Raw genomic sequence first — 14,452 nt, 5'->3', positions numbered from 1 at the left:
GGATACCCCAGAGCTGGAATTCCAGGTGGTTGTGAACTGTTGGTGTGTGTGCTAGGAACCGAACTCAGGTCCTTTGTGAGAGCAGTGCACTGAGCCCTCGCTGCACCCCACCACCGCAGCATCCTCTTATGTGAAGCTGGTGTTCATGTGTGTGCACAGTACTCAAGTGGGCCTTTGCTTCAGTGACACAATGATTTATGCTAATAAGTTTTAAATTCTGTTATTGGAGAGTGGGGACTTTGTCATTGTTGAGTACAGAATCTCATACACATTTAAAATTCTATATCTATTTGTTAAATGAATGAATGAACAAAAAGAAGTGAAAAAAAGTTTTATTTTGAATTTGAGAATTTTTTAAAAGAAAAGGTAGACAGATTAAGCAACATTGATACAGATAATGTCGTTTAACGCACTATTCTTTGTTGACCTTTTTTGTTTACTGTGCTATTCAGATGTTCTTAATTATGCACAGTGGGGCAGGTGTGTGTGTGTGTGTGTGTGTGTGTGTGTGTACGTGTGTGTGTACGTGTGTGTACTCTGTGCGTGTAGATGTACATTTCCCTCTTTCTGTGTGTAGAAGCCAGAGATAAGCTTCTAGTGTCTGTCTCAGTTACTCCCCACCCCCAACCCTGAACTGTTTGAAACATTGTTTACACCAAAACTAATTAAACTTGAGTGGCTAGCCAGAAATCCTGCTGTCTCCGCCTTCCCAACATCCATGACTCTGACATGGACGTCAGGATCCCAGTTCAGGTCCTTAGGTTTTTACAGCAGGCGCTGTACAAACAGCCATTTCCCCGACCCAGTTATACCATTATATTAATTAAGACTGGTAGTCCTCGCATGAGCCATTGTATGCTCTCCATGGTGGGAAATCTCACAAACAGTGACTAAGCCAGTTTGCCCTGGAGAAACCCTAAATTTAGATGGGTGTTTAAATATTTACTATTTATAAAATGCTTAGGAAAGTGAGCGAGTTGTTTTCCATACTAAAGAGCAAAAGCTGAAGGTGAAGCCCTCTGACGCAAGCTGGTATAGGAGTGCAGAGGATCTAGGTCACTGCCTCTGCAAACTCCTCCAGCCTGTCCAAGCCTGAGGATATCAGCGCTAGCCATGTATTGTTTGAATATTCCTTTTTCTTAAGCAAACCTGTTTAACAATTATTTCTAAGAATGTTTATTCACTTTCTAATAAGAAACACATTGTATTTTTATCTAACAAAAATGTGATTATTGCTTTTAAATTTTCTTGTAAAGATCTTTTATAGTCCTTAAACACAAAGTATTTTAATTAGTAGTTTGTGTGATGAGTAAGAAATACAGTATGCTAGCACAGAAATTTTGGTTCAGGACTAAAGTGTTGGTGTCACCATACAGAAGTTTCAAGTGTGTTTTGTTTCTAAGAAGCAAAAGCATGCTTGTTTTGTAGTGGTAAGAACACTTCATGGCTTTCTTTAGACAAGATCTGAAATAAGTTGAAGTTTTGATATTTTACAGGCAAAAGAGAGAAAACCCCAGCAAGAAAGACATCCTCCCCCCAAAGACGTTTTCCTTCTAGATCTAGACGACTGTAAGTACCGGGACTTCCCTGTGTTCTGTACTCAGATAGTACCTCTCATGTCCATTGCCCAGATTTTAGAAGCATCTATTGTAAAGGTCATAAAAGGTGGGAATTTTCCAGCCAGTGGTATCAGTGCCTTTTATTGGTTCAGCATGTCAGTTCTGTGTCCTGTGAGTAGAGCCACAAATGAAGTGTATTAGACCCATTCTACTCCAGTGATTTCTCCTTGCATTGCTAAATAATGATCCTGTCTCACAGCATCCACATTGTGAGATCCTGACTGTGGGAACTGACAGCTAACTAAGGAGGGAACAGAGAGTGGTTCAGGAAAGCCAGAACCATCTTCTACTCCAAAAAGTCTTAATTCAAACAAATATATTTCTAAGAATGCAGACACCTATAACTTTGCTAACCTAAGTATACATAGTCGCCACTCTTAAATTATTCAGTGTGGTGGGAGCTGGGTAGTGCTGTGAATTTTGTTGCAAGGTCGATTCTGTACTAGGAGAGTAGTTGGAAATAAGAGTTCATGAATGTTAAACTGCTTGCATTTCAGTATATTTTTCCTGTGTGGAGGGTGAGTTGTTTGGGGGTTACCTCATTTTGTCATAGATCCATTCTGTTTACATTTTCTATTGTAACAGCCACAGAAAATACTTCATAGAGAAAAATAGAAGTGTGTAATACATAAAAACACTTACTATAGAGAAATTGAACATGTTTGGCCATATTAGCAAAGATAATAAGGTTTGTTATGATCAGATGTTGCTGTGGTTGTTGAAGCAGATGCAGGGTGTATGTCGCATTGATGGAACTAGAAGTTATGTTAAATAAGGTGGAATTGCACACAAGCCTTGTGTGTTTTGTTTCGGGTGGCATCTGGGTGACTTGATAATAACTTGACTAAATCAGAATATTAAATAGAGTTGTCATACATTCGTTAATCAAAGTAATTTAGTTAGATTTACTAACAAAATAAAATGTTGCTTTTATTAATATGAGTTAAATTTTCATGCACACTTACTTATTTGGGCCTTTTCTTCCAGTTAACTCAGCGTCCACCCCAGTTGCCCTTCCTCCACCAGCCCTTTCTCCAAGCTTGGTAGCTGATCTTGAAGGTCTAAACTTATCAGCTTCTTCATCAGTCATCAATGTAAGTGATCATATGGTACATACCATCTCTCTCATGAAAAAACAAAGAATTAATATGAATTCGTAGTCTTCAGTAGATCCTCTTCTAACAAAAGTCTGATTTAGACCTTTTAATTTTGTAATGAGTTTTAAATTTATCCAAGTGTTATCTTCTCAACTTACTTCTGCTGACTGGTTACCTTTACTTATGATATGATGTGTACATTTTTTCACTGCCCTATGTCTGTAGCATAGAGGGATTCTTTGTCATGTCGAGGTAGTGTATAGACAAGGAGTGCCAGTCATCAGTGACGATGCAAAATGTGATGCACACACTGACAAACATACACAGACACACATAGTGCATTGTTAAATAATTTCATTATGAGCACATAGACTGTGCCTACACGAAGGAAGACTTCTCTGCAGTCGAGGCTGAGAATAAAAGTCAATTATTGTGTATATTAACCCACAATTCTTCTCACCACATGGCAACTAAAAGTTTACTATTATTTTTATTTTAAAAGCCCTGGATCATGTTTCTCTTTGTGTTATCTTTACAGATTTATTTATATATGCTGGTATCTCAAAAAATTGTGTTATTTGGGGGGTATAACTTTAATGGGGTGAGAATTCTGCCTAACACAAAATAACATCAAAACTGTCAATCTGTCCATGTCTGAAGCTGCAATAATTTTTCTGTATGTTAGCATCTTATGTCCACCAACCTTTCACTTTGAGTCAGACATGATACCTAGGATGTATAGTCTGTTGCTATGACTGACCTTTTGTTGAGCTAGTCCAGTTGGTGAGCTTTGATGAGCAGACACATCTGGGAATTGATCTGTGGATTCAGTGGTCAGGAAGCTGCTATAGGTTGCATACTGCTGATCTGAGCTGCTTGGAAAACATGGAGCAGCTTCTATTGAAAGAGCCTTGTATATCATTCCAGGGGTTTCCCCTTCAGTATAAACATGCTACACCAGTCTGGGCTATCTGTTCCTTCTTGGTGAGCTCACATAAAGCACTGTTGAAAACTAGTAAGCTGCACTAGTCTGTTCAAGTACAGAATGAGATTTTTCTCTTAGCCACTGAGAAATGAGTAAGTGGTGTTTTGGGTTGCAGGATGCTCTTCTTTCTAAAGGAAAGAACACATTAAAGCATATTTAAAAGGATTGGAAAGCATTGAAAATTGGCAGTGAAGTCTTTCATTTACTCAAGTAATAAATATTTATTGAGCATATTTGTGTTAGCCTCTAAAGAGAAGTGGTGATCAGAAAATCTATAGTGAACCATTTAGGCTCCCAAAACTCACTGGGCTGTAAGGTAGGGTAGATAACAACCTGCACTTAGACACACCAGATGCACAGTGCACAAGTCTTTGTGACTGTTACAGTCTGGAAAATAGCACCTCTCTACTTCTGTGTCCTGTGGTGATGGTGTCTTCCTGAATTGTGAGATTGCATTAGAGCAGAGATTGGCACATTGCATCATTCAGTAAACTAACTCTCTCTGTCTCTCTGTCTCTGTCTCTGTCTCTGTCTCTCTCTCTCTCTCTCTGAGTGTGGGCATGCATATGACTTGAGAGCATACTTGCACAACTTGGTATGAGGGTTTTTTGTTCATTTGGATTTCTTCAGTTAAAATGAGGATGCATCCTCACACAATAGTTTCTCTGCATAGCTGCTTGCAGAGTTATCAGTTTTCACTCATTAATCTATGTGTGTGTGTATTTGTGTGTTTGTATTTTTCTATATTTAACTCATTTCATTTAATTCAGTGTATCCTTTGTTTGCTTGGTTTTGAGATTTTCGTTATTTGTTTTGTGACAAGTTCTCCTTCTGTAGCTCAGGCTGATCTTGAGCTGCCACTGCCTTGCAAGACCTGGGATTATAACTGTACCATGCCCAGTCTTTCAGACAGTAGAACTATTTGGTACAAAAACGAGGAGGAGCACCAAGCCAGGCAAAACTCATTAGGCTTCATAGCAGAGGTTACTTTTAGGAGGGAGTTAAGTGTGTGTGTAAGGGGCATGTAGGAGCCCTGGGTACTGCTCACGTTCTGTCTTCTGATGGGTGCTTTTGTGTAGGTGTGTTCCATTTAGGAGGGAAAATCATTGAACAGCTGTGCACTTAAAACATGCTTTTCTGTGTGTATATTTTACTCTAGTAAAACATTTTTGAAGTAGACAGATGATAAAAATGGGTTATAAATTCAAGAGGAAGTACAGATGATAATGGATGGATGAAAATGTGCAGTCGTATTAATGAATAAATGTAAATCTAAAGAACCATTTTGCCTAGCATTAGCAAAATACTGCAAAATTCAATGTCTGTTGGTGAGGAGACAGTGAAATGGGCATTTTGTTACCAGCTCATTCACGATACATTAAGTGCGTCCTTCCAGATGATATCATGTCTGCCCTTAGCAGAGTCATCAAATACTTCCTCTTCCACTCAGTAAACTGCTGTGAGGAAATAATAAGAACTGCAGAGATTAATATGCATGTTTGTAAGCCACCTTCTCTAATGACCCAATAATTAATGGTTATATAAAATATGACTAAAATAATTTAAGAAAATTTTTATAATCAATAAAATATGTTCTAATGTGAAGGGAAAAATACAGATCCAGTAGCATATATAGGTCTCAATTTTTGCAAAATTATACAGTAGTATAATTTGGGGAAAATAAACGGCTGAAAAAACCATATCATTATGTTAATTTTCTTAATTATATTATTATGAATTTCGGTTTTGTATACTTTTCATATTTTAATTTAATCAAGCTGTAACACATATATTGTCCAAAACAGTACTTTTAAAGCAATCATGGAAAGGGCATCTGCAAATGATTAGGATGTTTGCAACATAGCTCACAGCTGTCTGTCTGTCTGTCTGGACTACCATGACTAGCTAACTGAGTGAGACTGTTGACAGTAGCACAGGCCTCCATGTTTGGTTTTGACTCTAGTATTCTAAGTATATGTAAATCTTACAAGCAGTTTTGAAGCAGTAAAGGTAGTTACAGTGGGATCATAAAACAGGTTTGTAAAAACAAATAGATGAAACTTTTCTTTAGTATATGTATAGCTTTCTTGTTCATAGGTGGTTCTTTTTTTTAGCCCACTGAATTGTTTCCTTGCATATCTGGTGGATTTTGTTTCTTGCAGTCAACCAAAATATATACACAGAAACCCAAAGAACAGTTTTTCACACCAAATATTTTTCTAATGAAAAATCCCTGCAGACCTGGGCGTGATGGTTAAGGGGAATGCTGAGGCAGGGAAATTGCAATGTTTAAGGCTAGCCTAGACTACACAGTGAGACCCTATTTCAAAAAAGGGCGGGGTGGAGAGATGGCTCAGTGGTTAAGAGCAATGACTTGTCTTCCACAGGACCCAGATTCAATCTTTAGCACTCAGATGGCTGCTAGCAAGAGTCTATAGCTCCATTTTCAAGGGATCTGATGTCTTCTTCTGACCTCCATCATTACTGCATGAGCTAGCACACAGACATGCAGGCAAATCACCCACACACATTATATAAAAAGAAAGGGATAGAAAAGTAGGAACTCCACTGTTAGTCCCAACCCTGTGGATCATGTTTTTAGTACGGCCGAATGAGCGTAACTATAAGGCAAAGGCTTTCCTTTGGCAGTCTGTTGGAGACAGGGTGTAAACATAGCATTTGTTTCAGCCTTGCATGAGACAACTTGCAGTTGGCCAACAGATGGCTCCTAAATAAAGAGCATTTTAGATCTTGCTTATGATATTTCAGTGACAAACTGTTTAATCCAGTGGATGTTTTCACTTGATTATTGTTAAACTGCGAGCTTAAATCAAGTCCTGACAACACAGATGGAGCAGTCTTCTGCATATTAGGGTTCTTATGAGATGCAGAGAATGAAGGAGCGAGATAATATTGTATGTAAGAAAAATATGAACAAAATTTTAATGCCTCTAGATTGTTGGAGTAGAACTTCAGTCTCTGTAATCTAGATGGCCTTGTTCATCTGGGTCACATAATTTGCTATAAAGACAAAGTTAATGTCACCCCTCTGAGATAGGAAGACAGCCCAGTCAATGAAGTATTTGTCTTGCAAGTGTGAAGATTACAGGCACAGCAGCACAGCCTGTAAGCCCAGCACTGGAGGTTGCTGAGTCAGTGAGGTCCAGGTTCTGTGGAGAAGACACCCAATGTCAACCCCTGCCTCCACACGCACATATATGCACCTGCACATGAACACATGCACACCACACAGACACACCGTTACTTTTTAAACTATTTTAGGAAATTTCTATTTTATCTGATCAATGATGTCACCATGGCCTTGGCTCATTCATTGCAATTTTTATGTTTCTTCTCAACTTTAATGTTTATTGATTAGTCAGCTGGTGGTTGAGATTGTGTTTTTATGGAAACACCTTTTCTGGGTTATGAAGTTTTCAGGGAATCTACCATATCACAGCACCCATAATGAACGTACAGGGCCCGTGGTTTTATAACACTTGAGTATGCCTCGTCTCTGTGTAAGACTCTGTTAAAAAAGACATCTGCTCTCTGTGAACTGAAAAGAAATACCCACATGTCAGCCCATCTCCCTGCTGCAGTCTCCTCTGTCAGAGCAGGGAGTTGTTGTGGCTCATTCTTCTAACTTTAGCAGCTGTAACTCAGGGCTGTTTGTTTGCTCTTTAACCCTCACCTCTCAACTATCTTTGTGCCTTGCAATGACCAAGCCTCCATGTCTGCTAAGCCTGTCCACTGTTGTGCTGGTCTGCTCACGGGTTCCCATGAGAAGCGGTGCTACCTGAGTGCATCTGTCCTCGGCTGGTTTAGAACCTGATAACTCATTCTTCTGATGATGAGCCAAGCAATCAGGTGTTTTCACCCCTTGTATTCTGCTAGTTCTGTAAATTACATTGACCTAGCTCAAATCAAGTCTAGAATATGAGAACTTCTAAGTTGCTGAGTGGTTATGAGCGTATATTTTTTTTTCACCTATGTTATAGGAAGCTTTTTGTTAAAGTTGGTTTCTCTAAAAATTGAGAACTCTAAACAGTATGTGTGGGGGCAAAAAAAAAAAGGAATGTGTAGCTGATAGGGATTCATATTAGTAAAAGCACACTTCTAACAATAGTGTGGACTCATTCTGTCAAATTGACTCTGCTCATCCTCCAGGTGCCCCTATCCATGTGGACACATGAGTCATGTGTGGTGCTGTTCAGTGACGAGTTGTAGGAGGCAAAAATTGGACACAAACCAAATGCCTTTCCCTGGGATAAATGAGTGGATTGTGACTTATGTATACACTGAGCCACTGCCAGCTTTTAAAAAGGAACAGTATAAATACATGCTCAACAAAGATAAATTTCCAAAGTAGTATTAAGTAAAGTTCTAGAGAATATGTAGTATGACACTATTCTTAGAAATTCATTTTATAAGAATTTTTAAAATATATATATTTATGTCTGTCTCTGTGGGAGTTCAGGTGCCTTTGGAGGCCAGACGAGGGTACTTGATTCCTGGTTCTAGAGTCCGGGAGGATGTGAGCATGGGTGCTGGAAACTGAGCAAAAACTGTTCTTAACCAGTGAACCATTTTGCTATAATATTTGCTGTTTAATTTGTAGTTGATAATTATTATTACAATTTACAGCCCAAATGTAAAATACTTAGAAAGAGAAATGCAAAGAAAAAGTTAAAAGAGAGGCAGTTCCTCCAGGACCATGAATAAAATGTTACAACTCTGCAGAGTGCTCTCATCTCTGCCTACGCCAGACCTCATTCCTGGCCTGAAGCTGACTTGTATTCACATCTGATGTTCACCAGCAGCAAGGACATTTCCCGCACGTGCGTTATTATTTTGTATGTGTGGAAAACACTGGAGGTGGCACTGTTGGTAAACAAAACAAAAGTAGTGATACCGTGCTCACCAGTAAAAGGGAAAGGAGCTAAGTAGTTTGTGTGCAGGGCACAGCAAAATCAAAAATAAAAGATGCATGTATCATATTTGTAATAAATTATGCAGCTATATGTAGCTAGTACAGAAATTCTATGAATTGTGTGAGAGAGAAGTAGCCACAGAGGGCACTGATAAGTGTTTAGAAGCCATTTTGTAAAGACTTTGAAAGAAATGTAAGAATTTTTAAGGGACTGGAGAGATGGTTCAGGGGTTAAGAACACTTGCCATACTTGCAGAGACCTGGTTCTGTTCCCATCATGATGGCTCACAACCTTCAGTAACTCCTGTTTAGGGGATTCTGTAAGCAATGCACACAGATGATACATAGATATATATGCAGGGAACACCCATACACACAATAGAAGTAAATAAATCTGAGAAAAGAGAGAATTTTTAAGGCAGTCAAATCTTTGTTCTATAAAGATATGTGGAAGAAAACTAGACAACAAAAGTCAGGAAAGGGCTTAGAGGTTTCTGTTGACTATCCAAATAGCAGGATGTGGTCTGTCAAGAGAAAGGGAGGAGAAATAGTAGAAGACACTAGCATTGAAATTTAGTTTGTAACATATCACCTTTGAGCTATTTGTAGAACTTCAAGTTGGAAACTTGTAGTAAGAAAGTAGGAAACATCCATTTGGGATTTCAAAGAAAACTCAAGAGCAGCTATTTAAAAGTCAACATGCACACCCAGTCACACATGTCCATGCCCCAAAGCCATCAGGATACAGCCCGTGGTTTAAGGTAGAGATGTTGAAAAGCCTACGTAGGCACTAATTTTGGAGTGAAACCAGACTAATGAAGATGGAGTGCCAGGGTTCATGCTGTAAGATCAACAGTAGGGCTGGGAATGTGGCTCAGTGGTCGAGCACTTGCCTAAGCTTGCTCACGGTTCTGATTTGGATCTCAAGAACTGGGAAAGAAAAGAATTATCAAAGGGAAAACCTGGAGAAAGAGTGAGAGCAGAAATGAAATGACAGAGCTCATAGGGGAAAATTAATGTGGAGGTGGCTGGAGAGTTGGTTCAGCAGTTAAATGCACATAACTGCTCTCGCAGGACACTTGGGTTCAGTTCCTAGCACCCATATTGGGCAGCTCACAACCACCTACAGCTCTAGCTCTGGGAGGGTCTCATGCCTCTGGCCTCCTCTGACATCTGCACACACATAATTTTAAAAGTAAATCTTTCTAAAATTCACACATGGGACCAGGAGCTGAGTCCTGAATAAGATTTTGTCTAGATGGTGGGTTAAAAGAATGACATCTGTTTGGTACATGTCTTTAATCCCAGCACTTGGGAGGCAGAGACAGGTGGATCTCCATGAGTTCAAGGCCAGTCTGGTCTACCAAATGAGTTCCAGGACAGACTCCAAAGCTACAGAGAAACCCTGTCTGGGAAAAAACAAACAAATAAAAAGGAGAGAGAAAAAAAAAGAATGAATCCTTAGTAGAAAAAAACTGTATCTGGAGACTTGAAAAATGAAGGGACTCAGGATTGCAAAAACAGTACTTCTGGGTGCCTAATACACAGTTTGTGCGGGTTAGAGTAACCAGCTCTGCCAGGGAAGTACGCTGGAGATGCATTGTAGAACCAGTTTCTTAGCTTGATGCTTTTTAATCTTTCTTGTCCTGGCACAGATAAAGCAGCAGTATGTGAGATGCTGGGGTGACAGAGAATGCTGAGGGGTGTTACAGGCACTCCAACTGGCAAAGGACACCTGACACCTCAGCACTGCACAGCGGGGAATCTGTGTGACCATAAAAAACAGGTGTGACCTGAAAGCTCTTTGTCCTATAAAATTAACTTAGGATAGTGCAATATGGCTCATTAAGAACGTTGATAAGTAGAGACTAAAAGTATAGTATATTGTGGAAGAGAAATTTCACAATAGTCCATGAAAGAAACACCAGAGCTGATGAGAATATGTATTGTATGCTGATTTGTTAAAATCTGCCACTTTGTAGTTGACCAAAATCAAGATAAAATAGACACAGTCCTTCTGTAGAGTCCTGAATTGGCTCAAGATCTCTGATGCCACATCCACTTGAAGGGTTTCTCCCAAACCACCCTCAGGGGTAGTAATTTGTTAAAACTCACAGAACTTAGGAAAGCACTATACGTAGGATTAAGCGTGAGTTCTGAGTTCCAGATGCACACCCTGGGTGACATCAGGATGTGGCACTATGCAGAGTGTTACTGACCAGGGACGCTCACTGAACTTTGGTGTTTCCGAGTTTTTTACTTGAGGCTTCATTATATGGGCAGGGTGAAACTGCTGCTCTGTGTGTCGTCTGCAGCCTTCCCTGCTCCCTAAAGGTGAGGTTGCTGTAAAGTGCCTCAGAGCTCAAAGGAGTTGTTCAGGCTGGGCCAGGCCCTGCCCTGAGTTACCTCGTAGTGTAAGCTGTCAGGTGCCTCTCATGACTCATTGCCATGACACAAATGCACAGGTTTGGACCCAAAGGGCCTACACAATTCCTGGTATAATTTGGGTGATCCACACATTTAGAAGTGACCTCTCAGGAGCCAATCTTTCCTAGGGACCGAGTGGGAGGCCAACTCCTTGTTACTCCAGTTTTGTTTACTCAGACCCAGGCTAAGTGGTAAGCAGAGCAGGCGAGATTCCTGTCTTGACAGTGTTTACAGTGGAATGTGAAAAAGAAGAAAATTTGCCCTAAAGGCAAGTTCTTTTATTTTCATGGCATAATCTTGCTTATAGAAATTCTATAGCTGTAATTGCCATTATGTGTTGTTATTTTTCTCATAGTCTAAACAGTATTGATATTTACTGAGCCCTACATCCCTGCTGTGGTTTTCAGCCTTTAGCACAGGTTAAAAGTTGAGATGTCTGAACTCCTTTTGCTCTCAAACACAATATGGAAGACTACTTTTTACAACTGTCTTTGACTCTGCATGTGGGCCCTCTTTCTCATCTTCCTTGATGCTCTGGTGCAAACAATGGCAGCAATAGTGGCAAACCAGCATCTGCACCTGTTGTACGTGGTTAGGGTGGAATTTCCAGAAAAGATGATGTTAAATTTGATGGCATGCCTAAGGAGCCATGCAGCTAATGTCTCCTCCCCAAGTGTGTGGAAAGGGAACCTAGAGATAACACTTGAATTTTAGCAAGCAGAGTGGAGGTCAGGGGAGACCACGCACATGCACACATAAAAACAGCTTCTAAAGTTAGTTTTTACCATTAGTTATCATTTTATCATAAGTTATCCTTTTTATCATAGTTAGTTGTGGCAAGAAATATAAAAATTTAGCTACCAAATAGGCTTATGGCTTTCTGCTATAGGAAATCTAATCTACTGAGATTAGTACTCTCCATGATGAGGGCTGAGGTCTTGACTGTGTGTTATTATAACCTAGCATGAGAATAGAGAGAGCCTGCTTTACTCTGGAGGTCAGTCATTAATATAAAAATAATATGAAAGAAAAGCAAGCTAGAACGGAGGAAGAATGGGACTCACTTCACCTGAAACCTGTTAAAGCAACACATGGAGGTATTAGGATAATTGTGCATAATAATTATCATGATCAAGACTGAAGTTGCTTTAGGATTTTAGTTTTGATCTTACAGAATCTCATTTTCCCTTCTGTCCACCCTTCCTCTTCCTCCTCTCTCCTTCCTCCTTCTATCCCTGAAATTGCTGTGATCATGTGTTCCACTCCCTTTATACCACCAGAGTGTCAGGGGTTCCCCAAGTTGCCTTGCAAGGACAGATTGCTGTGAGCGACATCCTGAGTGTATCCAGTAAGCATGAGTTCCATGAGTATGCAGTGGCTTTCATAAAAGTGGCGGTGTGTCTCTGACAGAGTTTGCTCTCTGTATGATAGAAGCACTCTTAGAAATACACTTTTTACTTTGTTTTAAAGTGAAGGTGTATTTAAGCCCTGAGCTAAGAGACAAGTCCAGCTAAAATCAAATTCTTTTTAGTTTTGAAGAGAAAGAAATTATGAGTCAAATTTTATAATAATTTTGTCATTTTAAATTTGAGGAAAACCCTTTATTTGTTCTGATGAAAATGTCAGTAGTCATGGAACTGTGGTAAAAATAATGAAAAATCACTGGCCTGGGTCTGCTTAAATTGAAAACATTTTTTAATTAAGGTTTGACAGTATTTTGTGCCTCCACTGCCTAGCCACATCCTGTCTTGTTCTTTTATTCAGTCCTCTACAGTTGGGAACTGATTCCATTTTGAAGTTAAACTTAAAGGTGTGCCATGCTGTGGCCTGGGGTTTGTTTTTCCTCTGATCTACCTTAGAGGCTCTGTTGTTACCAGAGGCCATTCTCATCTGTTCCTTTTAATCTTTCTTTTAATTTATTCTTTGTGTCTGTCACATCATGCGTCTAGGTCCCATTCATATCCCATCCCTATGGATACATAAGGAGCTGCTTTTTAAAAAGGAAAAAGTTTATAGTTGATTTTGAGTTACAGATACTTTTGTAAAATATTTTAGTTGGTTCAAACAAATACATGCCAATTTAAGTCTTTTATTTTAAAAATTAAATTATTACATAGCTTATGGGAATTACTCAGTAAGAGTTGGTTCTCTCTTACTATGTCGGTCTTGCAGATATAACTTGCAGGTGCCTTTGCTCCCTGAACGTCACACACACATACGCACTCGCGTAGTCTCTCTCTCACACACACAAACCAACCCAGCTTAAGTCTTAAGTGGTAAAGAATGCTTTTTGTGATAGTAGAGCTCTCCCCAATGAGACGTCCACTGAGATGTTAATTATAGTTACTAGTGAACACAGAACATGAAGGGCACACACATCTGCAGAGATAAAGGATGGAGGAGTTGAGAGTAATGAAAGCCATGGGCATTTCTCCCTCTTCTCCCGTCATCCTCTGCACTTGGCTGTAGGTCATCATCGCCAGAGCTGAGACAATTCTCTGCTTATCTCCTGCTGCTTTCTTAAGATTATGATTTTGGCTTTTACTTATTATAACTACAAACACTACAGTGTGAAGTGGGAGGGAACAAATGTAATTTGTTCTCAAGATATTTTTCTTTCTGGTAGATTTATTCTCTATTTCCAAAACTGGCAGCATTTTGTGCGAGTCTTGCTGCTTCTGCTGAATTTTGCCATTTGCCAGAAGAATTCTTGTTCTCCCTTAGTGTCATAGGTGACTGTGCACTGGCCAGTCGCGTGTTAAATACTGTTGTGTGCCAGTCATGTAACTGTTCTCTTTAAAAGCATGCCAAATTTGTTTTCTAAACACACAGAACAATAAGAAAAATAAAGAAATAAATAAATCTTATTTAATAATATTAAATCTTTTAACATGAAAGTCTGAAAAATATTATTACTATATTCATGAAGACTTTGTTTCCTCTCCAAGAAAGATAAAAATGAATTCAGCTATAGGGTACATTCCCAACTAACACTATGAAATTAATTTATTACCAGAGATAAGAGAGCATGAAGTAAAAATAGATAAGTATGGTATATGACCCTAATATCAAAGAAAAGTAAAAACCACTTATCTTGGAATAGATCAGACACACTGTTATTCAAACCATTCAGGAATGTAATTACATCCATCTTTTATAAGCCTATCAATCAGGGTTATTTCTCTAAGTTTGCAGCTGTTCTACATTACTGGGTTTATAAATACCTCCCCAGAATGTTAGAGTAGCAGTAAAGACCTGTATCACCCTATGGCTCAAAGAAACAACCACTCCAGAAAGGCGCAGGAAGAAAGCTTGAGATAAAGAGAGAGCCCTGTGCCACGTGTGTGTCCTCCTGAGCCCATTCAAGAAGGCAGCTACATGAGGATGTGTG

At 39.4% G+C, this 14,452-nt stretch overlaps 1 protein-coding gene across 1 annotated transcript in view; it reads left to right on the top strand.

Moving 5' to 3' along the window:
- Positions 1-14,452, top strand: part of Ap3b1 (adaptor related protein complex 3 subunit beta 1) — a 205,937-nt gene that overhangs the window by 131,476 nt on the left and 60,009 nt on the right. Inside the window, exons 21-22 of the mRNA XM_041663539.1 lie at positions 1,497-1,569; positions 2,607-2,713. Of these exons, the coding sequence (XP_041519473.1) occupies positions 1,497-1,569; positions 2,607-2,713 (180 nt within the window). The remainder of the gene's footprint in view (positions 1-1,496; positions 1,570-2,606; positions 2,714-14,452) is intronic.

Source organism: Microtus oregoni, unplaced genomic scaffold (assembly GCF_018167655.1).
Source record: "Microtus oregoni isolate MIOR12 unplaced genomic scaffold, Mior012 000014F_ref0000157, whole genome shotgun sequence".
Taxonomy (NCBI): domain Eukaryota; kingdom Metazoa; phylum Chordata; class Mammalia; order Rodentia; family Cricetidae; genus Microtus; species Microtus oregoni.
Note: the sequence above shows the minus strand (reverse complement) of the source record. Positions and strands in the feature narration are given on the sequence as shown.